The sequence below is a fragment of the Trachemys scripta genome, chromosome 2, assembly GCF_013100865.1.
Source record: "Trachemys scripta elegans isolate TJP31775 chromosome 2, CAS_Tse_1.0, whole genome shotgun sequence".
Classification (NCBI taxonomy): domain Eukaryota; kingdom Metazoa; phylum Chordata; order Testudines; family Emydidae; genus Trachemys; species Trachemys scripta.
In genome coordinates, this window is record NC_048299.1 from 240888077 (window position 1) to 240909207 (window position 21131).

At 40.0% G+C, this 21131-nt stretch overlaps 1 protein-coding gene across 2 annotated transcripts in view; it reads right to left on the reverse strand.

Moving 5' to 3' along the window:
• Window positions 1–280: 280 nt before the first annotated feature.
• Window positions 281–21131, reverse strand: part of CDH17 (cadherin 17) — a 42075-nt gene continuing 21224 nt past the window's right edge. The window contains exons 9-19 of one of the 2 annotated variants that reach the window (XR_004644781.1): window positions 20313–20463; window positions 17758–17973; window positions 16035–16111; window positions 14220–14411; window positions 12062–12306; window positions 9184–9314; window positions 7414–7650; window positions 6118–6234; window positions 5878–5994; window positions 2054–3950; window positions 281–1442 (exon numbers count right to left, since the gene is read on the reverse strand). Coding sequence is in view for 1 of the 2 variants with exons in the window: in XM_034763287.1 (XP_034619178.1) it covers window positions 3847–3950; window positions 5878–5994; window positions 6118–6234; window positions 7414–7650; window positions 9184–9314; window positions 12062–12306; window positions 14220–14411; window positions 16035–16111; window positions 17758–17973; window positions 20313–20463 (1587 nt within the window). In the remaining variant the exon portion in view is untranslated. Of the gene's footprint in view, window positions 3951–5877; window positions 5995–6117; window positions 6235–7413; window positions 7651–9183; window positions 9315–12061; window positions 12307–14219; window positions 14412–16034; window positions 16112–17757; window positions 17974–20312; window positions 20464–21131 lie in introns of both variants that reach the window. The other variant, XM_034763287.1, reaches the window with a different exon arrangement.

Here is a 21131-nt window from a genome sequence, read left to right on the forward strand (position 1 = left end):
AGATTTGGGGGCGCCAAAAAGCAGCGCCACCAATTTTTTTTTTTTTACAGCGGCTACAGCGCTGGGAGGGAGAGGGAGTCTGAGCCACAGGCAGGCAGCCCAGGGGTTCCCCTGGGTCAGTGCGCCTCCGGCAGTCCAGGGGAACCCCCGGGTCAGAGCTGCCGCACGGATCCCCAGGCCGGGGTGTGGGCAGCTGGTGCGGGGGGGGCGCCTCAGGGCAGGGGGGGAGCTGCCGCGGGGGAGTGGAGGAGCACCTCAGGGTGGGCGGGGAGCTGCCGCAGGGCTGGGGGGGGTGCAAGGTGGAAGTTTCGCCTAGGGCGCAAAACTTCCTTGCACCGGCCCTGGGAGCCAGCCTATTGTTTAGAGCAATTCAGTTTCAATGGGACATTGTCATTGGCCCTCTATTGTCAGCTCTTTTCCATCAGCCTTCGGAGTGCCAGTCCAGCATGGTGGTAAGAGGTGAGAGAAGGTAAAGACCCGCACATCCAAAATGGAGTCTGCAGTCTGACACAGATACATGTAAAGAGCCCCCAAGATCAAACAGAAGTCATAAGTTGTACATACAGATTTCCCACGTTTCTCCCCCTCAAAAAAGAGCAGAGCAGGGATACATGCCAAGTATCCCAGAGATGTTCTGGAATCCCACTTCTAGACAGAGTATCTGCTATTACTTATTAATTCAAACATCATACATTCAGTCAGTAAACAATCCCGCTGATTAAATATACACACACACACACACACGCACACACACACCAATACACGTTTTTATGAAAAAGGGACAGAATAAGTATCGGCAGAGTTCCTGGGCTCCCATATGCTCTTGTCACTTCAATACTTCTGACTGGTAAGGGTGTCCATGAGAGACGTGTCCCTCTGCAGGGTGGATCTTGGCACTACAGTGCTTCTGGGAGATGAGTGGTCCCTGTCCTGGGGCAAGGTAGAATCTCCCTATTTTCTCCCAAGATGAGTCCCATTCTTCATACTCCTGGAGAGAGGTGAGTTGTGCTTCCTCCTCATTGGGATCAATTACATCTTGACTGACCACCCTGAAACTATACACTAAGAAGAACCTTCCCCCTCTTTTCCATCTTCATCAAGTGATTGCTTCATACCCCTGTGAGGATTTTCACACCCTCTGGCAGGTATCATGAGTTTAGCAGTATTATTTACCACCCTCAGGTTCCCTTCTCCCAGCAGAGGTCTGATACAAAGCATCGTTCACCCATGCCTCAGTTTCCCTGCTCCCAGCAGGATTTTTTACCCTAGATGCAATCAGCACAGACTTTGTTTCACCAGTAAGGAATAGGCAGAGAGCCTGAGCCCTGCATCACAGAGCATGTGTCAGGCTGTGCTGGTCTTACAAAGGCAGGCTCAGGTTGAGTTCTGGCCCAGAAGAGCAAGGAATTCTGGAAGTTGTAGTTCCCAGAAGGATCCAGGCACTGTAAATTGATAGCAAAGCATGTTGGGAAGAGAGGTTAATGAAGTTCACTTGCCTTCCTCAATACAGAGTCAAAAGGAACAGGTCCTGTTCTCTGGCAAGGGAGACATGGATAGCAGCAAACTTCTGCCAGGGCTAAGTCAGGGCCGAGAGCTGCAGTAGGGTTCTCAGCAGAGAGTGAGCCCATGAAGGAGCTTGGGAGGGGCTGAGCTGAAGAAACCTGTGGAAGGACTGGGGAGAAGGCCTAAGAGGCAGGCCGACAAGCATGGGGGACAAGTAAAGCAGGAACACCTGAGGCTGGAGATGCTAGGAACTTTAGTATTTTGGGCCTCAGTGTTGGAGCCCATGGTAGGGAGAGGGCACAGGCTGTTCTGTGCCTTAATAGTGCCATATAGAAATAGTTTTGCTGAGACCCCTGCAACCTAGTGCAAAGGATTGTTTGTAGACCCCTAGCTGCAAGAAGGGTAAACCCTTGTTGAGGGGAGGAGGTTGAGGTCTCACACACCTTGAAGAGAGGGCTGTGGCCCAGGGAAGATGAAAGACTTTGTGAGGTCCCTGCACTGAAGGATTAAGATATGGAATGGGGGTGTTCTCTTTTGGATTTTTCCTTACCTTAGACCAAGCAGACTTTTTAATTTGTCCTGAAGGCCAAACTATTCACAGCTGGGAGGGAAGCTTTGCAGAGAGCAAGGTAAATTACTCAAAGGAGGTGAGGAAACTGAGACAGCGCCTGCATCTCCACAGGATGAGATAAGAGCTCTGTGACAGAGCACAAGAAAGGTAGAATCAGGCTCATAGTGTCAAACTCAATAATACAGTATGACGTCTTCTAGCTGGGGTGAATACAGGTGAACCATAGAGTGTATTTACCGTCCTACAAAAAAGTTACGTGTTCTAAATGGGAGACAGTCTGACTGAGTGAAACTAAAACAGAAGTTAAAACAAAATGGAACTTTTGCATATTCCCTCTTGAGATAGAACCACATTGGTATATACAAATGCAGTGGTGGTCTTTGATTCCTAATCATTTATTTTATTTATATGATCTATAAAAATATAAATACACTCATCCCTAACACTGCACCCTCTGACGTAATTTAGTGTCAAACACAATGGACTGATCTTCCCACCATAAAATACACTTCAGCAGATGAAATAACCCCCACAGCAAACAACCAAAGCTCTCCAACCTTCAGCAGCTGGACAATGTGATGTGGTGAGACATGGCTGAAGGCCAAAAGCAAAGTTTTTATTGGCAGTACTCTAAGAAAACATATTTTAATGCAATGCTACCAAAGTAATGTTCCTTTCCTTCCAGCTCTGTACTTTATACAAAAGTGACCAAAAAATTGCTGTGTAAACACCCACCCTCCCACACCCCTCACCTCCCTTTCAGAAGGGCTTTTTTTCTATCCCTTTCAAAAAAAACATAGCCTTTCAAATTTGGGACATACATGCATACTTTGTTTTTTTTTAAGCAGGGAATAAAAACTTACAAACAAACAACCCTTCATCAGTGTACCGCCAAATAATTCATCAATATAAGCCTGTTTTTTAAACCATGAATTAGGCACAGCCCACTGGCAAGTTACCATTTCAGGTCTCTATTATGGAAAGTTTTGTGTTAAACTCCACCAACAGCATTGGTTTTATATCCTTGTTTCATGGACAGCAATAAAGCCCTTGGGAGAACATATAATTACTATCTAATGTATACAGAGCCAGAAGTTATTTGCAATATTATAATACAGTAGCACATCAACAAATTTGTACAGACTTTAAAAAAAAATCTCTCTTTTTTGTTCTTCTTGGAACACTAAAGGAGGACAATGGTGCTTACGCAAACAATATAGACTATCCCAGTGGATACATGCAATAAAGGGAAAATTAAAATACCTACTATTTCACTAACCTAGGTTGCTTAATATATTGGTGAGTCACAGTCATTCTTACTGTCCTAAATTTACAAGAATAATGTAATAATATAAGCAGGTGTGGTCCAAGTCAGAATATCTCCAGGTATAGCTAGCTTTGGGGAGCAGTTAAATTTATGGTCAAGGGATCCCTCCCACTTTGTGGGAGAAGCCTAAATTGATTGACACTCTGTTAACTTGTTGTTGTAAAGAGAATTGTAGGAAAATGAAAACTTTCTCTAAGAATATAGAGCAGTCAATATTTACTAATAGTTTCTGGGATCACACGTTAACTCCTGGCAAGGGCTGATATTTTTATTAATGGCTGCCACTGAACCTTGTATATAGATTTTATAACTGAATCTTAATATCTAATAGAAGTGGGCAGCAGGGGGAACCTGCATGTATGTGTTTGTGTCAAGAGTTTCTGAAAATACATTTATGGGAGGTCTGAGTTACAAAAGTCATTTGTTCCCCTAATAAAATAAACAATTATTGTGTTAATGTTTTCAGTTCAGCTGACTCAACTGCATTTTTCTTAAGTTCTTTCCTTTTCTTGTTTTTCATTTTGAGAAATACACCTCCTACAACCAAACCTGAAAGAGAAGAAAAATCATGGCCTAATAAAGGGAATTTTAAAACATTCTTAAAGTATTTCAGCAAGGGATTAAGCTTTATTAATATACAAACTATTCACAATACTTTCCCATCCCTAATTGGAACGAAACGGATTTTAGGGATATAGGAATTACCAAACTGGACCAGACTTGTAGTTCTTCTGGTTCAGTTGCTTCTCTCTGACAGTGGTCAGAATACTTCAGAGAAAGGTATAAGAAATCTCATACTGGACAATTCTGCGATGACCTGAGAGGAGGTTTCTTCCTTAATCCCCTTCAGTTAGAGGTTATTTCATGGCCTGAGACATGAGGGGTTTTATCCCTTATCATTTTTCTTATCCAATCTAATGTAACTGTAGATGTTCTCACTATCAATATAAATGTTCCGTCTCTTTCTAAAATTGTACTAAGCCCTTGGCCTCAATGATATTTTGTGGCAATTATTGCACTGTGTAAAAAAAATTTCCTTTTTATCAGTTTTAAATTTATTGTCTTTCATTTTCAGTGAATGTCCCCTTGTTCTTCTCTTCTGAGAAAGCATATGAGTGACTGTTATCCTCTGTACACCATTTATTACTCTGGACGTCTTTACTGTGTCACCTCTTATTAGTCTCCACTCTGAATTGAAGAATCCTAATCTTTTCAATCTCTCCACACATGAAAGTCTTTCCAGATCTCTCATCCTTTTCATTGCCCAGCTCTGAACCCCCTGCTAAATCTGTCTGAGTGGCTATGGTTCTTGTTCCTGATTCAAAGGGGAAAAGGTCCTTTATATGTGTGAAAGTGAAACTGTATGTTTGGCTTAGTAGTTTATTTTAAAAATCATGAGTCGTATACAGTTTTTTTAAAAACTTACTTTCACTGGCCTCTTTAAAGTAGGCCAGCATAGAGCTGGACAAAATGTCTTCACTGAGTTTGCTGGCAAACCAACAGCGAATAGAAATTTCAAGTAAGGCAGTGACGTGGGATCAAGTCCTTAGTACTAGGAGTCATGTTTTGCTATTCCTGTTAATCTAATTTTCCTATGGTACACTTTGTCTCTAGTTCATATTAAATGAGAGATCGGATGAAGGCATTACAGGGAAATAGTGATTTCAGAGGGTTGAACATAGATCTAATGTAAAGGGTTTCTCTGGCAATCGCAAACTCTGATCCTGGCTTTTTTTCCATTCTCTTAGCTTTCTTTGAATCACACTCTATCCTCCTTCCCCCTTTCATCTTCTAAGGACCAAATTATAGTCATAGGTAGTTTCTCTTGTTCCAGAGGCTTGTGAATTACACAGCAAGTGTCATCACAAAATCTTGGTTTCCTTTTCCTAGTTGCAGGGCAGAAAACTTGTTTTCTGGTGCCCATTCTTTTTTCCTATGTAACTGAAGTAATTGAAAGCTTACATAACTTCTCTTTATATCATCTTCTACGTTTGTCTGATCCCTTCGGATATGATGTCTACATTTTATTTAATTTTAGCTTTTTGATATTTTCGCCCTCTCTAAATCTGAGTCACAGTCAGTCAGTCTGCTGGCTGTAGCTACGCCATCCAAAAATCACAGACTGTGCTCTGAATTCTTTTGTTTATTTACTTACTGGGTGGGATTGGTGGGGGGGGGAGAAGAGGAGACTGGATCTCATCAGTCAGTCATCCCGACTCCTTTTGTGCTTAAGTTTATTAAAAGAATACTCAAAAGCATTCTGTCTTGGTTTTGGGGAAAAGGTATAAATCTGTTTGCCGGCATTCCATCAGCTCATGCCTATCCGAATAAGATCCTGTGCAATACAATCTAACTTTACAATCATGCTTGTTGGCACCATAAATGTTGGTGTTCCACAGGCTCACGGGAGTTAAAACAATGAATAATGTTAAACTGAGACATTAAAGTAATCATGTCTCTAAGAAATATCACCTACCGATGAATATCAATACTCCAAGAAGAATACCAACTGCCATGCCTGTGCTTGGCATCCCAGGATGGTTTTCTACTTCTATAAAACATCTCTCCTCATCGGAACACCTGCAAATGTTTACTGCAGTCAAAGAGAAATGTCATAAGATTAGTGGAATCGTTTATCAGCCCTATAGAACTGTCCATGAATATTGCCATTCTCTGTAAATCAGTAACATAAATGCTGTGTGTGTGTGTAACGTACCTTGAAGATCCAGGTTTCCTTCCAAAGGTGGTTTTCCGTTGTCGTTAATTATTAATGGAATGCTATACTGTTTCTCCTCTAGATTAGTGTGCTTTGGGGAAAGGTAAGCATGGGTGCCTGTTAACATGAAACAGGACATACACATCAGGACAATGAGGAACTGTAAAACGTGCTCAGTTTCGCTAAACACCTCCACCTGCAGATGCTCTACTGCCCAGGTCTTTTTTTTTTTTTTTTAAGATCTAGTGGTTCCCCAATCCATTCAAGCTGCTGTAAAGGAGCTCCAGGGCAGATGCAAGGGCCCCTGGGGAATAACTCCAGGTGCAGACAGCCTTTGTGTCTGGCACTTAGCTGCCTCCATCAGCTCTATGCCGCCTCTGCAGGGACCCCAGGCACAGGGGATATTCTAGGACAGGCCAAGGGTGGGGCAGAGGTGGATGTATGAGAAGGACTCAGAAGCTCAGAAAGTTCTTACATGTGGTCTATTCTGCCCCCTGCAAAACCACATAGGGACCTTTATGATCATCTCCTGCAATACACAGGCCATAGAATCTCATCCAGTGCCTTCTGCATCTTAACTTCTATAATATACCACCTCTTATATTCAGAAGGAATTCCACACTCATGCAACCATTTCAGAATATCTAAACCAGCTGGGTTGGCCATCCTCATTTTACATCCCATGATAACCTAACATGGCAGGCTTTCCTAAAAAGTGCCCCCAAGGTCACCTAGCAGGACAAGCCACCCCTTTGATGCATGCAAACTAAGCCAGTGTAGTGGGGAACCTTCACCAAACATTCTAGCTACAATACATACCATAAATCTATAGTCAGGTTTTGCACATTGCCACATCCAACATCAGAATATGACCCTTAAAAATGCAATGTCCTGGGAAAAGTCTCTAATGCACAGTATACTCTAGCTGCTCTGTTTCTTTATCAAAAACGGTTTTATACTGTTTATATTGAAGTAGACTCTCAGAGCACTTTGAGTCACATGTGTTTCTTCTCTCTTCTTGTCAGAAAAATCCCAGTTTGCTAGCACACTAAATAAAAGTGTCATCTCTTACAGACAATGGGTTTTATCAATGTAAAATAAAGCCAAATACAACAATCTAAAGTGTTGCCATAATCATGTACTCAAATATGTATTATTTTCTCAACACACCTAAATATTTCAATGTACGGAATATAACACACAAAGGTCAGAATGAAACAGGAATCCAACCATTTCTTAAATATACACAATAAATACATGCACATGCTACATTTTCCATATGATTGAAAAACTTACCATCTATTCTAGAAATTTCCCAGTCACTCTTTATATTTTCACCACCCCCGAGAGAAAAAGTGAATTCTGGAGAATACAGTTGTTCATCATCATCGGTGGCCTGGATCTCTGCTCTTACTCCTCCACGGAGCGGATGGCAGAAGAATAGATGATTACCCTTTGCTAACCGGGGAGGATTATCGTTCACATCTTTTATGTATAGCATGAAGACTGCTGTGGAGCTCTGAGATTTTTTATCTATAGAATTTAAAACAGTGCAAAATTATACTTCAGGTCGTAGACTTCAAATTCACGGTCGCCTGAGGCTGGCTTGTTGATTTTGCAGCCACAGTGGCCTTGAAGAGAGTGGGTATGGTGGTGCAACATGAGAGAGGCAGGTGTCGGAGCTACTCTGTCTGTAGAATACAGAGGCAGTCTCTGGAGCCAGAAGTGGTAGCTAGTGTCACTTTTTAAAAAGTGGGGGGGATGGGGGTGTTAACACACCCCTACACATTTTTAAACGTGGCACTAGTTGCCACTTCTGACTGACTAGTGCTGGCTTCTGAGTGCTAACTGGTGAAAGAGGAGATATATTAAGCCACCATATCCAGCAAGCCCTCTTTGGAGTGAACACAAACCCCAGCTTTTTGGCTATTCCCTGCGTGAGCAGGCAAAAGGCAGGATATGGTTGCCTGAGCTGTCTCCCTTTCTTTGCACATCCCTGCAACAGCAGCCCCAATCTAGTTCTTCATCTAAGACCTTCTCTTTCCCCAGTAATGTCAACAATTCTTTTGATAAGTCAAAAACAATGGACAGTATTACAATTTAAGTAATTGCTGTTGTGTTCTAGTTAATTAGGGAAACCTGGGTTTATGCCTTAAAAGACAGATTTCAACCCAAATACATCCCAGTCTTGTTAGCCATCCATGCAGTGTAGCTGGCAATATGAAATCCCCTGCCGGGATAAACAAAAGAAATACTATTTTTCAGTTCACATCACACAAGCACTGTAGTGCAATCTCTTTATCGTGAAAGTGAAATTTACAAATGTAGAATTATTACTTTTCCACATAACTGCACTCAAAAACAAAACAAAGTAAAACTTTAGCGCCTACAAGTCCAATGAGTCCTACTTCTTGTTCAACCAACTGCTAAGACAGATACGTTTGTTTACATTTATGGGAGATAAAACTGCCTGTTTCTTATTTACAATGTCATCTGAAAGTCAAAACAGGCATTCGCATAGCACTGTTGTAGTCGGCGTTGCAAGGTATTTACTTGACAGATATGCTAAACATTCATATGCCCTTTCATGCTTCAACTTGTATCTTGCACTGTCTTGTTTTTATCTTTTTTACAGTGCAAATATTTGTAATCAAAATAGTAATATAAAATGAGTACTTAACACTTTGTATTCTGTTTGTAATTGAAATCAATATATTTGAAAATGTAGAAAAACAACCAAAATATTTGTAATAAATTGAAATTGGTATTCTATTGTAGTTTAACAGTGTGATTAAAACTGCAATTAATTGCAATTTTTTAATCTCACGATTAATTGAGATTATTTTTAAATCATTTGACAGCCCTAATCCATATTATCAATAATTTGAAGTTTCATTTTACAGAAAGTAATTCCTAAACGAATATATCCTCCCAAGCATAAACAGCAAGATGCATCAAGAATAATTTGACAATGCAACTTCTATAGTTGTATCAGACAAAGTCAAGGTCTTGCTGTTAGCTGTGCATGTAGCCTTGGAAAACATACATGGTGCTTTCATTGCTTACTTTCTTCTGTTGCAGTGACTTCTACTTTGTATTCATGTTCTACTTCTCGATCCAAAGGAGCAGCGGTATATATCTCTCCAGAAAATGTGTCAATCCGCAGCCAGTTTCTGTTGTTGCTTTTCAACATGTACCTTCACAAAGCATAAATATAAATGTGTATATATATTCTGTACCAAGCCATAATAATTTTTATAAAGCAAATGTCTCTTCATTGGTTAAACATTAAATTATCTGTACTGATTTAAAAACTATCGGTAAATAGCTTGATTAGTAGAATATCTAAAGGCCAAGGATAGAATTCCTTGGGGAAAATTGATCGTCCTTCCACCAAAAAAGAGAGAGACAACTCAACAGATGCCCTGGGGTCTGCCCTTCAGTTAGGGTTAAAGACAAGTGAAAAAAATATGAGACTAAATGCTCAGGGAGGTCCTACTACCACAATCTAAAAGCTGTGCCCTGTGTCTAATGCAGTTATAATAGCTGTATAATTGTGATTTTTTAACGTTCCCAAATAATTAATTTAAAATGACTCTAGATCCTTAATTTACAAAGAATCTTTAAAATGTGACATGAGTATAAATTCAGTTTAAATGACAAAGAGTCCCGTGGCTCCTTATAGACTAACAGACGATTAGTGTGTTAGTCTATAAGGTGCCACAGGACTCTTTGTCGCTTTTTACAGATCCAGACTAACACGGCTACCCCTCTGATACTTCATCAGTTTAAACAGAGTGTAAACAGTGTTGTTTGACAATTGACTGAGTATGCAGACAGCTAGCTCAGAGATATGTATGAACTGCTCCTATTAATCTCAATAGGATTTTAATTCTGAAGACAAATGATGATTTAAATATCAATATTTAATTCTTTCACTACTGATTAAGTTAGCAAAAACATCTAGTTAATGTGCTTATATATCACTTTTGGACATAGTGGCAGATACTGGAGTAAGATGAAGTAGGGTAGCTGGTTGTTGACTGGGTTGTTAGGGAAGGGAATAAGGAAATCTCATAACATGCAGACAGGAGCAATAAAGCTTAGAGTTATGTAACTCACTGTTGAATATCATGGCCTTGGTTTAAGGATCTACCACTTACCGGGGACACTCACAACATCAGTTCCAGGGACAATGACCCCATGACAAACAGCCACAGTGGAAGCCATCTGAATGCATTCCATGACACTTGCACCATTTAGAAGACAAGCAAGTAAAGAGGCCTTAACCTTAATGGTCAGCAACAGGGAGTATACTGCCTTTTCGTATAGGATAAAGACAAAAATAATGTTTGTACCTGTATACTCTACCAGGGGGAGGAGAGAGGATTTGTATGAGGCACAGTGATAGAAGAAAGTGTAGATAAACTAGACAAGGTGTGTGAGGTAACATCTATTATTGGACCAACTTCTGCTGGTGAGAGAGACAAGCTTTCAAGCTTACACAAAGCTCTTCTTCAGATCTGAGAGACCTTCTAAGATCTCTGTGTAAGCTTAAAAGCTTGTCTTTCCCACCCACAGAAGTTGGTCCAATAGGAGATATTGCCTCCCCCACCTTATCTCTCTAGTATGCTGGAACTGGCAAGGCTACAACACTACTGTCTGTGGTGAGACATGTATTACAGTCAGAGGTTGTGATCATCATGCTTCAGTATCATAGAATATCAGGGTTGGAGGGGACCTCAGGAGGTCATCTAGTCCAACCCACTGCTCAAAGCAGGACCAATCCCCTGACAGATTTTTGCCCCAGATCCCTCAAGGATTGAGCTCACAACGCTGGGTTTAGCAGGTCAATGTGCAAACCACTGAGCTATTATAAGTGATTGTTAGTGCATGGCAGAGAGCACAAGTTGTTGCCCTGAGTGTTTCCCCTTCACACTAATTTATCAGGGGCAGAGAGATTGTCAGTCCATCTTTAAATGCTGTCCTCTAGGTGTCACCACTGGCATTTTCACTGAGACAAACCAAGTTTATGGAATCAGTGTAAAATATAGATCATTCATATGTGTGGTGCTGGGGAGACCTGAGGTCAGATTCATCTTTCATGTAACTCCATTAGCTTGCTTGGTGTTTTCCTCAAAACTAGTTAATGTTGTTTTTTATTTTTCCGCAAAACCTTCAGTATGAATTGTACATTAGTAGTGTCAGAGCATTTTTTGCATCCTAAACAGAGGCTTAGACTCTGAGAATTGAACGAAAGAAGATTGATTTGAAAAAAAATCTAATGTATTATTGAAGACCTGCTTTAGATGTGTTAAACTCTTTGTTTAGTTTGTAGGTGTGTTCTGCTGCATAAAAAGCACTAACATGTGCCTTACTGAAATGAAAAAAAATCATTGTCCTCTTGCTTATTCTTAGTCTCCATCTAGGAATATTTTATACACAACTCATTCATTATTAAACCTACTTGAAACCACAAATCCAGGAAAAAGGGATTGTTTTCAAGTCAACAGTGCCTTTCTTTGGAGATTTACTTTGGCCTATTTTTCATTATTAATCTCATAAACCATGAGCTCCATTGGAATTATTCTTGCTATAATACAGGTACATACAAAAGTCTCTACCCTGGAGTTTGCTGCAGAGAAGACCATGTACTGCAACAGGAACACACCCAACTGTTTTGTATTATCTTCCACAATCAAATGTAAACTATACATACATTGAAAAAATTGTTGCATTTCCTTGTATTCTATGTTTGGATGTGTCCTCTTCCTAGCACAGATGTGCTATTGCTCTCAAACCACAGCATTTCAATCTAGATGATCACTGGTTTAGGACTAGATTGACAACTGATGTGAGAATCCCAGTCAATGCTAAAAACTACAAATAAATAGAAGGCAGGGTTTTTTTGTTTGGTTGTGGGGATTTTTGTTTTTTGTTTTACCTTATCTGGTCCCCCTCAGGATCATTGGCTGTCACTGTCATCACCAAAGTACCTACAGGAACATCTTCAAATATATTTCCTATATAAATGTTCTGAGAGAAAACTGGCACTTCATTCACATCCACCACAACAACTCCAAAATAGGCAGTGGAGCTTGCATTATACTGTACTCCTTGTACCAAAGGTTCTGGATTTGTGGCCTTGACTGTCAGGTTGTATGTTGAAGACATTTCAAAATCAAGAACCTGGGGAAATGGGGAGAGATTGCAATAAACAATCATTTCACTGTTCTCTTCAATAAGATAAACGGTTGAGGAATCTCTCATGTATGCCTATAATCTCCAACTCATTTGAAGATTTCCATCCCTGGGGGAATTGGAAGCACGAGGGTGGGTATTCTCAATGCTGAAGATAAACTAAGAAGTTAAAAGTAAGGCTTTCAGGCAACCTATTGATTCTCCCCTAATTTGAAGCCAACAGACACAATGGTACCATTTCCCCTGCTTTGGAGACAGAGTATATCTTAGGTAATGAAGAGATAGGGCAGACTCATCATGTAGGAGGACAACAGCACAGCACTAGAAAGAATTATTTCAAAACGAATAGATCTTGGGAGTGTCCCTCAACAAGTAACATTTCCAATTAATGTCCAATTCCATTGATAGCAATAATATTTATTGTTACATACAAAAAGACTCTGGCTCATGATTGGTTGAAAACAGTTATGCAATTAGCTAATAGGTTTCTAATGGTTATATCCTTGGAAAGCAATAATAGTGAGGTCTAGAACAATGTTAATCAAGAAAGCTGAACATGTGAATGACTGCACCCAAAATGACTGCAGGTGAGGTAATGAAAACTATATTTTACCCATTAGATGATGAATAATTATTTGTTTGTTTTTGGATCTCTCTAACTTCAACTGCCTTTGAGAAGGTTAATTTCAAAGGAAAAGCACCTCTGGTTTTTAAACTTATGGTCATAATACAGAGTTTTCCTGGTATTTCTAACTATATATTCGCTGACTTCTTGTTTCAGTGAGCAACATGATTTGTTATCTATCAAGGTAAATACTGACTTTGGCTTTGTCTCAGTCAGTGTTCACTTTAACAGAAACAAACCCTACATTTGTCCTGCTCCTGAGACATACTGAGCACCTGCAACTCCCATTGTAAAAGTCAGTATGGGTTGGAAATGCTCACCAGCTCTAAGATTCCATCCCGGAACAGATATCTTTTACTTCGTATGGTATTACAAACAAATATCTGTGAGACACTGTAATGTTTACTTGGCTTAGTTTTCCAGTGACCTTACAGTGTGTGTGTGAAGAACAAAGATCTACAATACAACATACCATCATCATATCTTGTGATATAGTCTAAAGAAACAAAAGAGTTGCAATAAGGGACACTGTATGTTCAATGTGTCAAAATAACTCCACTGACATCAAAGCAAGTTCCACATAAGGAACAAGCGACCCTTGTGGGAATATTTTAATTTATTGACTAGAATGAGAAATTTATTTCATTCTGATGTTCTAGTAAAGATTAAAATATAATTTTGAGTCTGTATGGAGTTTTCCTCAATTGAAGAGACATGGGTAACAGGTACAACATTTGGTGTAACAGTGATAAAAGGCATACATATTTTGAAGGGCAAAGAAAACGTCTCTTTGTGGGTAACTTGTCTGGAAATCAAAACCCTTTGCTGTGTAGCGCTCTACAAACTATTACCAGCTTTGTTACACTGTATGTGGCATAGGGCTGGGATACACTTAACAGTTAAAACACACCTTCTGCTATGGTACAGCCATTTTGTAAAGAGTTCTAGATATTTTTCTGGTTTCAGTTACCAATTTTTGTAATATGTTGGGCTTCCTCCTCATTTTTTTCATTTTTCTTAGGATGCAGGTAGTTTAATTATTGCTACTGTACTGGCCACTTCCTTCCAGTTCAATATTCAAAGCTTTAGCTCACCGCTTTACAGTGGGGAACCAATGAGACACACATTTTAAGCTGTGTTTTCTGGAGATCCATAATCCATCAGCAAGCAGTTAAAAAAAAAAGCTTACTGGATGTTGTTTAAGAACAAAAAATAAGGCTTAAAGAAAAAATGTACTTGTACTGCTGTAATTTAGGAATTAAAGAGATCTACTTACCTTGTTAATCTTTACAAATCCCCTATTTGTTTTGGTGTCTGTCTCTATAATGAAGTTTTTATTTTGATCTCCCTCTTCAATTTGGTAAATGATATGAGAGCTCCCAGTGAATGGTTCGTCAGCATCTGTAGCTTGAATTTCTAGTATTACTTCTCCTACTGGAGTATCTTCAAGAACAATCAAAATACCATACTAAAGAGAAAAGAAAATTGAAACATGAAACATCAGGAACCATTCAAGGAAATGGGCTTCAGTGCTACAATTTAGTGATGCACAATCATTAATGAGTTCAACCACACAAGGAAGTAGAGAAATATTTTCTCTATTTACAGATGAGGCATAAAAAGATTGAGGCTGAGATCCTCAAAGGTATTTCAATACCTAACTCCCATTGAAATCAATGAGAGTTAGGTGCCTAAATGTCTTTGAAGATCTGGCCCAAGGTCACACAGAAAAATTGTGGCAGAACCAGGAATTCCACCCAGTGTCCTGAGTCCTAGTCCACTTCCAAAAAGACCATCCATTCTTCTAACTTAGGTAAACATCCGAATGATAAACTCAAAAAGCAGAGTTATGTCAATCAACTGGCTTGAGTGCCCCATTTAATTGGCAAGGATGGGTAGTGGTTGCTATACCAGCCTAAAGTAGGTACTTTCTATTCAGTTAACCATCAGGGATTTCACCCTCAATCATTCCTTAATTAAAAGTGCCTATCTGAAATTTCTAGGCCCTTGTACAAACCTTACACAAAAGATACATTGGACATATGTCAACAATAAACCTCACGAATTGCCAACATGCTCCTTAAAGATTTTTTTCCTTAACAGTTGAATTCATTTACAAAAATAAGTAATACTTCTCATGCAAGCAGTGGTTAGATTGATTTTTTTAATTTATAAATGTTTTTATCTTTTAAATAGATCATAATTATAACTATGTATATGTATGGTTCATATTGCTATTATTATTTTGGAAAGAAATTGCAGAATATTATTTAATTGAAATCAAATATCTGTAAAATTAAGTCACGGAGCTACAAAGGTGTAATTGATGGCATAATCTGGCCTTTGACATGTTTCCTCCAACTATTTAATCTGCCCCAAATAGCTTGTTACAATTTTTTTTTCAATAGTTCTTTTTTTAAAAGCCTTACATCCTTGTAGTCTAGAAACTGAAGGGATGCTGCCAGGTTAAAATGTATATATTTACATACAATTATTTCTGTATTACTAGAAATATTTTAATTTATTAGAACTGAGCAAACTTTCTAAATCTAATCCATTCCTCACCATTCATGCTCTTTGTCTTTTGCACTTTCCCTTTACAGAAAGAAAACAGACTGGTCAGTTTCACTTGTGATTACAGTTAATTTCACTTTCTGGTGCATATGCACTAGCACTGTTTTTGCAATGGTATTAAGGGGAAATCTTAAATCAAATAAATTTTTTACATTAAGCCATTTTAATCCATTTCATTTCCACTCCCCTTCCCCCCTTTATAAAACCTAAATTTCAGGCCTGATTTCCCAATATTGTCCCTTTAAATGAGCAGTATACATTTTAACTTATTTTCATACTTTAGAATAAACTATCAGATTTGTGTGTGTAAATCTGTTTACCGCAGCTATTTAGATCTCATAGGCAGGCCTTGCTGCAGAGGCATAATGTTATCTCTACTGCTCACTAGCAGCCTTAACAATGACCATTGTAGTTAATGGAAAAACTCCCATTGACTTCAGCAGGCTTTGGATCTGGCCATAGCTTTAGTAAAAGTTTGTCTTGTAACATCAGAAACAATATTGTGAGGAATACTCACGTCTGATTTTTCAAAGATGGGAATCTGATCATTGATGTCAATGACGTTTATTTTCACATCACACAATGTTGTGAACACTGTACAAAACAGAATAAAGCATGTCACAAGCAACATTTCTGCAGAAAACCTGGGTTGTTTTTTTTCAAGTGTCCACAATGCGATAGGCATTGTACAAGCATACAACATGGCAAAACAACAACGTAGCAATCAAAGCAAAATCCTACTGCTGTGAGAAAGCCTGGCCACAAGATATTGGGAGTCACAATTAGTTTATACTTTGACGGGGATTCCCTCAGTCTCTCCTTGCCTCTTCCTAGTTCTCTCAATATTTCCTCCATCCTTACTCTTATTCCTTTTTCCAAATTTACTTTCGCCCCACTGTTGATCAGGAGCAGGAAGATAATGAATCTTTTGTGTTCTTCATAACATGGAGATTGAAAGGAGACTCCTCCCTCCCCCATCCAGAGATATCAGTCTTTTTTCCCCTATGTGGGTCATCAGAGAACATTGTGATCTTTGCTTATAGCTGGGTCCAGGGCTGGCTTCAGGCACCAGCTTAACAAGCAGGTGCTTGGGGCAGCCAAGGGAGAGGGGCGGCACCTGTGGCAATTCAGAGGCGGCAGGTCCCTCACTCCCTCTAGGAGCGAAGGACCTGCCGCTGAACTGCCGCCGCCGATCGCGGCTTTTTTTTATTTTTATTTTTTCCAATTGCCGCCGCCGGTTGCGATCACGGGTTTTTTTTTTTTTTGCTTGGGGCAGCAGAAATGCTGGAGCCAGCCCTGGCTGGGCCTAAACTAGACATAATTAACAGAATGCCAATCAGTGAACTCAGACAGCAGCAGACCTCACAACCTTGTTTTAAATCCAGGAATGTGCCACAAATGGGGGAGAGCCCTTAGTTGGTTTTATGGGTCCAAAAAGCCTGCTCTGATTGACTGTAAATTGTTCAGACATAGTCAGATCCCAGTATTTTCATCATAAACCAGGACTCAGTGAGTATCCTAAACAAAGTAGTTTAGATATAATTCTAAATGAGCTTCCAAAGCCAACTACCAAGCCTTTTGAAGTTCTATCATTTGTTTAAACCACGCTGTTTCATTAATGTAAGAGAAATGTAATCCTGCTTACTCTATGCGCTTCTATCTCCTATGGAGGTCAATGTAAATTTTGTAAGTTTTGCTTGGCTAAGAACTTCAGGATGAAGCCCTTAATCTTTAATGGGAAAATGTACGTACTTTCTATTCAGTTAACCATCAGGGATTTCTGAGCTCTTGGATAATGAGTCTTGCAAAACCTTTTTGAAGATGAACTTTTGTTCTGAATATTTGTATAAACCATCTGGACTCTCTGGCCAGCTGCACTGAACTCACTGAAGTTTCTTCAGTGAGACATTAATGCTTTCCAATAAAACCAGTGGAAACATCACAAATCATGCAAACCCTTCAGAGATTCCCATGCAGTAGAAAACCTCTTACTGGAGAATTCTAGTGAACCCTCTGCCCTAGTGCTTGCTGAATTTAATGATCACATTATGAGTCATTTCTCTGTGCATCTTTAAAACAATTAAATAAAATTCAGTAAGAAGAGCAGCCCTCAATACTGCTGCTTCCTGTAATGCCCTGTCTGGGAATCGCTTAACATGAACGTCGTGGATACTGAACACTGAAACAGGAAAGCTGACGAATGAAATTATTTCAGTGTGTGATGGGCTGTTTGTACTGACCTTTATCTGTCACCTCCACCCTTATAAAATAATTCGAAACTACCCGCTTGTTTAATGAAGGGCTAGATAGCTGGAAAGTCCCAGCTTCTTGCTGGATAATAAAGAGGTTATCTAAAGGGATTTTGGGGTTCTGGTCCACAATACGGAACTGCAGGCGAGAATTAAGAGTGTTTTCTTGATCCATGTCTGTAGCACGCAGAGTTCCAATATTGCTCCCTAGGGTCAAGGAAAGAATGAAGTCAGTTAGATAACACATCTATCAATATATCCTATTTTCCCATTGAATCAAATACTATAGACAATGCTGCTAGTAGGAATATAACAGATACCATAAAAATGCCAATTGCCTGGAAAATATTGTTTACAGTGTTGCTGTAGCCGTGTAGTCAGGATATTACAGAGACAAGGTGGGCGAGTATGGTGGGCTTCACTCACCACAAGGGGCCCCTCCTTGTGGCGCCTCCTTGTGGATTATCTCCACTCAGGTCTGATGCCCCCTTCCTTGCACCATGGCCCCTCTCTCTCCAGGCTCAGGATACTACTTCTTTGTGAATCAGCCCCTCCAGCGAAGTCACTCTACTCCTCCCCTTCTGAGGTAACAAAGTCTTTCCAGACCAGCTTGTGCAGTTGGCATCTCCTCCACTCCTGTGTCATTTCCCAGTGGCTGGTAGGAGAATCCAGGCCTGCCCTCTACACCGGGTTCCATCCTAGGGACCCTACAACAAACAGCCCAGGTCTGCATAGTCCTACCCCTTGCTGCTGTTTCCCTGGGCTTCTTCTTAATTAGCCCTCACAGGCTTCCTTTCCCCACAACTCCTCTGGGATTTACCCTTCTGTTAGGGCTGGAAACCCAGGGCTTATTCTTCCTCCTGGGTTTTCACCTCTCTTCCTCTCTGCTCCCAGGGATTGACTGCAGGCCCTCTCCCTGCAGCCTCCTTCTGCTGCAAACTTTCTGGTTTTATAATCCAGCCTATTCCAGCCCAGCTGGGTTTCTTGTTCAGTTAGGCCTGGCTGTCCCTCCAGATGCAGCCAGGTACCCTGGCCCCTCAGGTCCACGTTAAACCTTTCCAGGCATATGTGGAGTAGGCACCCCATCACAGTGAGGTAATAGCTTTTATTGGACCAATTTCTGTTGGTGAAAGAGAGAAGCTTTCAAGCTACTCAGAGCTCCTCTTCAGATCTTGAAAAGGTACTCAGAGTGTCACAGGTAAATACAAGGTGGACAGATTGTTCCATAACCCTGCAATAACAACAGATGCAAAACCTGCAGACATATCTCCAGTGCTACAGTGATCTGTATCCCCCACAACACACATTTTAAGATGCATGAGTCCCACACGTACCTATCACAGCATATGGTGTACCTCATATAGTGCACTAAATACCCCAATTACAACTATGTGCGTAAAACCAGACACTTGCTACATTCTCAGATGAATTCACACAGAAAAATGATAAAAGACAAAAATACCATATCACCCATGGGCAAACACTTTTCACAAAACAATCACTCATCTGACCTCTCAGTCCTCATCCTCAAAGGAAATCTGCACAACACTTTCAAAAGATGAAGCTGGGAACTTAAATTCATAACTTTGCTAGACACTAAAAATCATGGTCTTAATAAAGATATTGGATTTTCTAGTTTATTACAACAATCTGTAATCCACACACCCCCTTTTTTGTCCTATGACTGCAGAGGTGTTAAGTGACTACTTCACCTTGAATGGTCTCTTACAATGTGTGTTAACCACTTACACTAAACAATCTGTTCCACCTTGTATTGAGCGGTGACCCTCTGAGTACCTTCCCCAGACCTGAAGAAAAACTCTGTCTAGTTCAAAAGCCTGTGTCCTTCACCAACAGAAGTTGGTTCAATAAAAGATATTACCTGACTCGCCTTTTCTCTGGAAAATACTGTGAAGAAACACAGTAGCTTTATATTAAAGCTATGCATCAACATAGCTCAATCAACAGATATGGGATTGATGCAGGAATTACTGAGTGCAATTCTATGGCCTGTGTTGTGCAAGAGGTCAGAGTAGATTATCATAATGGGGTGTTCTTGCCTTAAAACCTCTGAACAAGTAATGTAGAGACTTAGGGGCAGATTTCACTAACGTTGGTGTAAATCAGAAGTAACTCTATTGAAATTAATGTAGTTACACCAATGTAGCATCCATATAAGGGACAGGAGAATCAAAGCACTTATCCAGTGAGAGCAAACCATACTTTTTATCTTAAAAAAGGAAAGCAAATTCTATTGTACATTTTAGCATTGTGATTGTAGGAGAGCACAATATTGTATTTTAAATGACATTTCTGTTTTACGCATTGAGGATTTGATTTTGCAGCTCTCACTCACCATGACTAGCTTAGTTGCACAAACAATCCAACTGTAGTCAGTGGGACAATTTGCATGAATAAGCACTATTCAAAGTGAATAAATGTGACAGAATTGGGCCCTGAAACTGTTAATTCTAGTTTCATCAAATGGAAACAATGTTCAGACAGTGAGAATGATTTATATAATAGTTACTTTCATGATGTCTTACCTAATCCTTCATTCTCCTGAACTTCAAATATAGTCAAAGCATTCTGGCACACAGGAGGATTATCATTAATGTCTTCAACCTGAACGAAGATTGGCAAAGGCCGGTCCAGTTCCTCTCCTCCTTCATCTTTTGCAGTTGCAAAGAATGAATACTACAATGATAATATTGCAATTAGGAATAATAAACGCAAGAACTATAATAGGTCCATTTAAAGGGATCACAATGAAAACCTTGCTACCAAATGAAAGCTCTTTCTGTATGTCTTAATAACATTTTCATCTATTTTAATAATAGTTACTTATAGGCTCTTACATGGTACCTATTACCATGTTATCTGAATGCCTCACAATTCATCAATGCATTTATTCTCCCAACACCCAGGAGAGGCAGGAAAACATTGTTCTCTCCATTTCACTGATTAGTAACTCAGATACAGATAGGTGAAGTGCACAAGACACCTGTGCGAGAGCTGAAACAGAAGCTATGGGTGACATCCTAGCATCAATGAAGTCAATGGCAAAACTCCCATTGATTTCAAGGGGTTGGGATTTCACTCTATATACCTCTACCTCAATATAACGCTCTCCTCAGGAGCCAAAAAATCTTACCGTGTTATAGGTGAAACCGCGTTATATCTAACTTGCTTTGAACCATCAGAGTGCGCAGCCGCGCCCCCCCCGGAGCACTCCTTTACGCATTATATCCGAATTCGTGTTTTATCGGGTCGCGTTATATCGGGGTAGAGGTGTATCTCCATCTAGTCCCAGGCCAGTGTCAGTTACAACCACAAGACTATCGTTCCTCTCTGTGGCCACAATT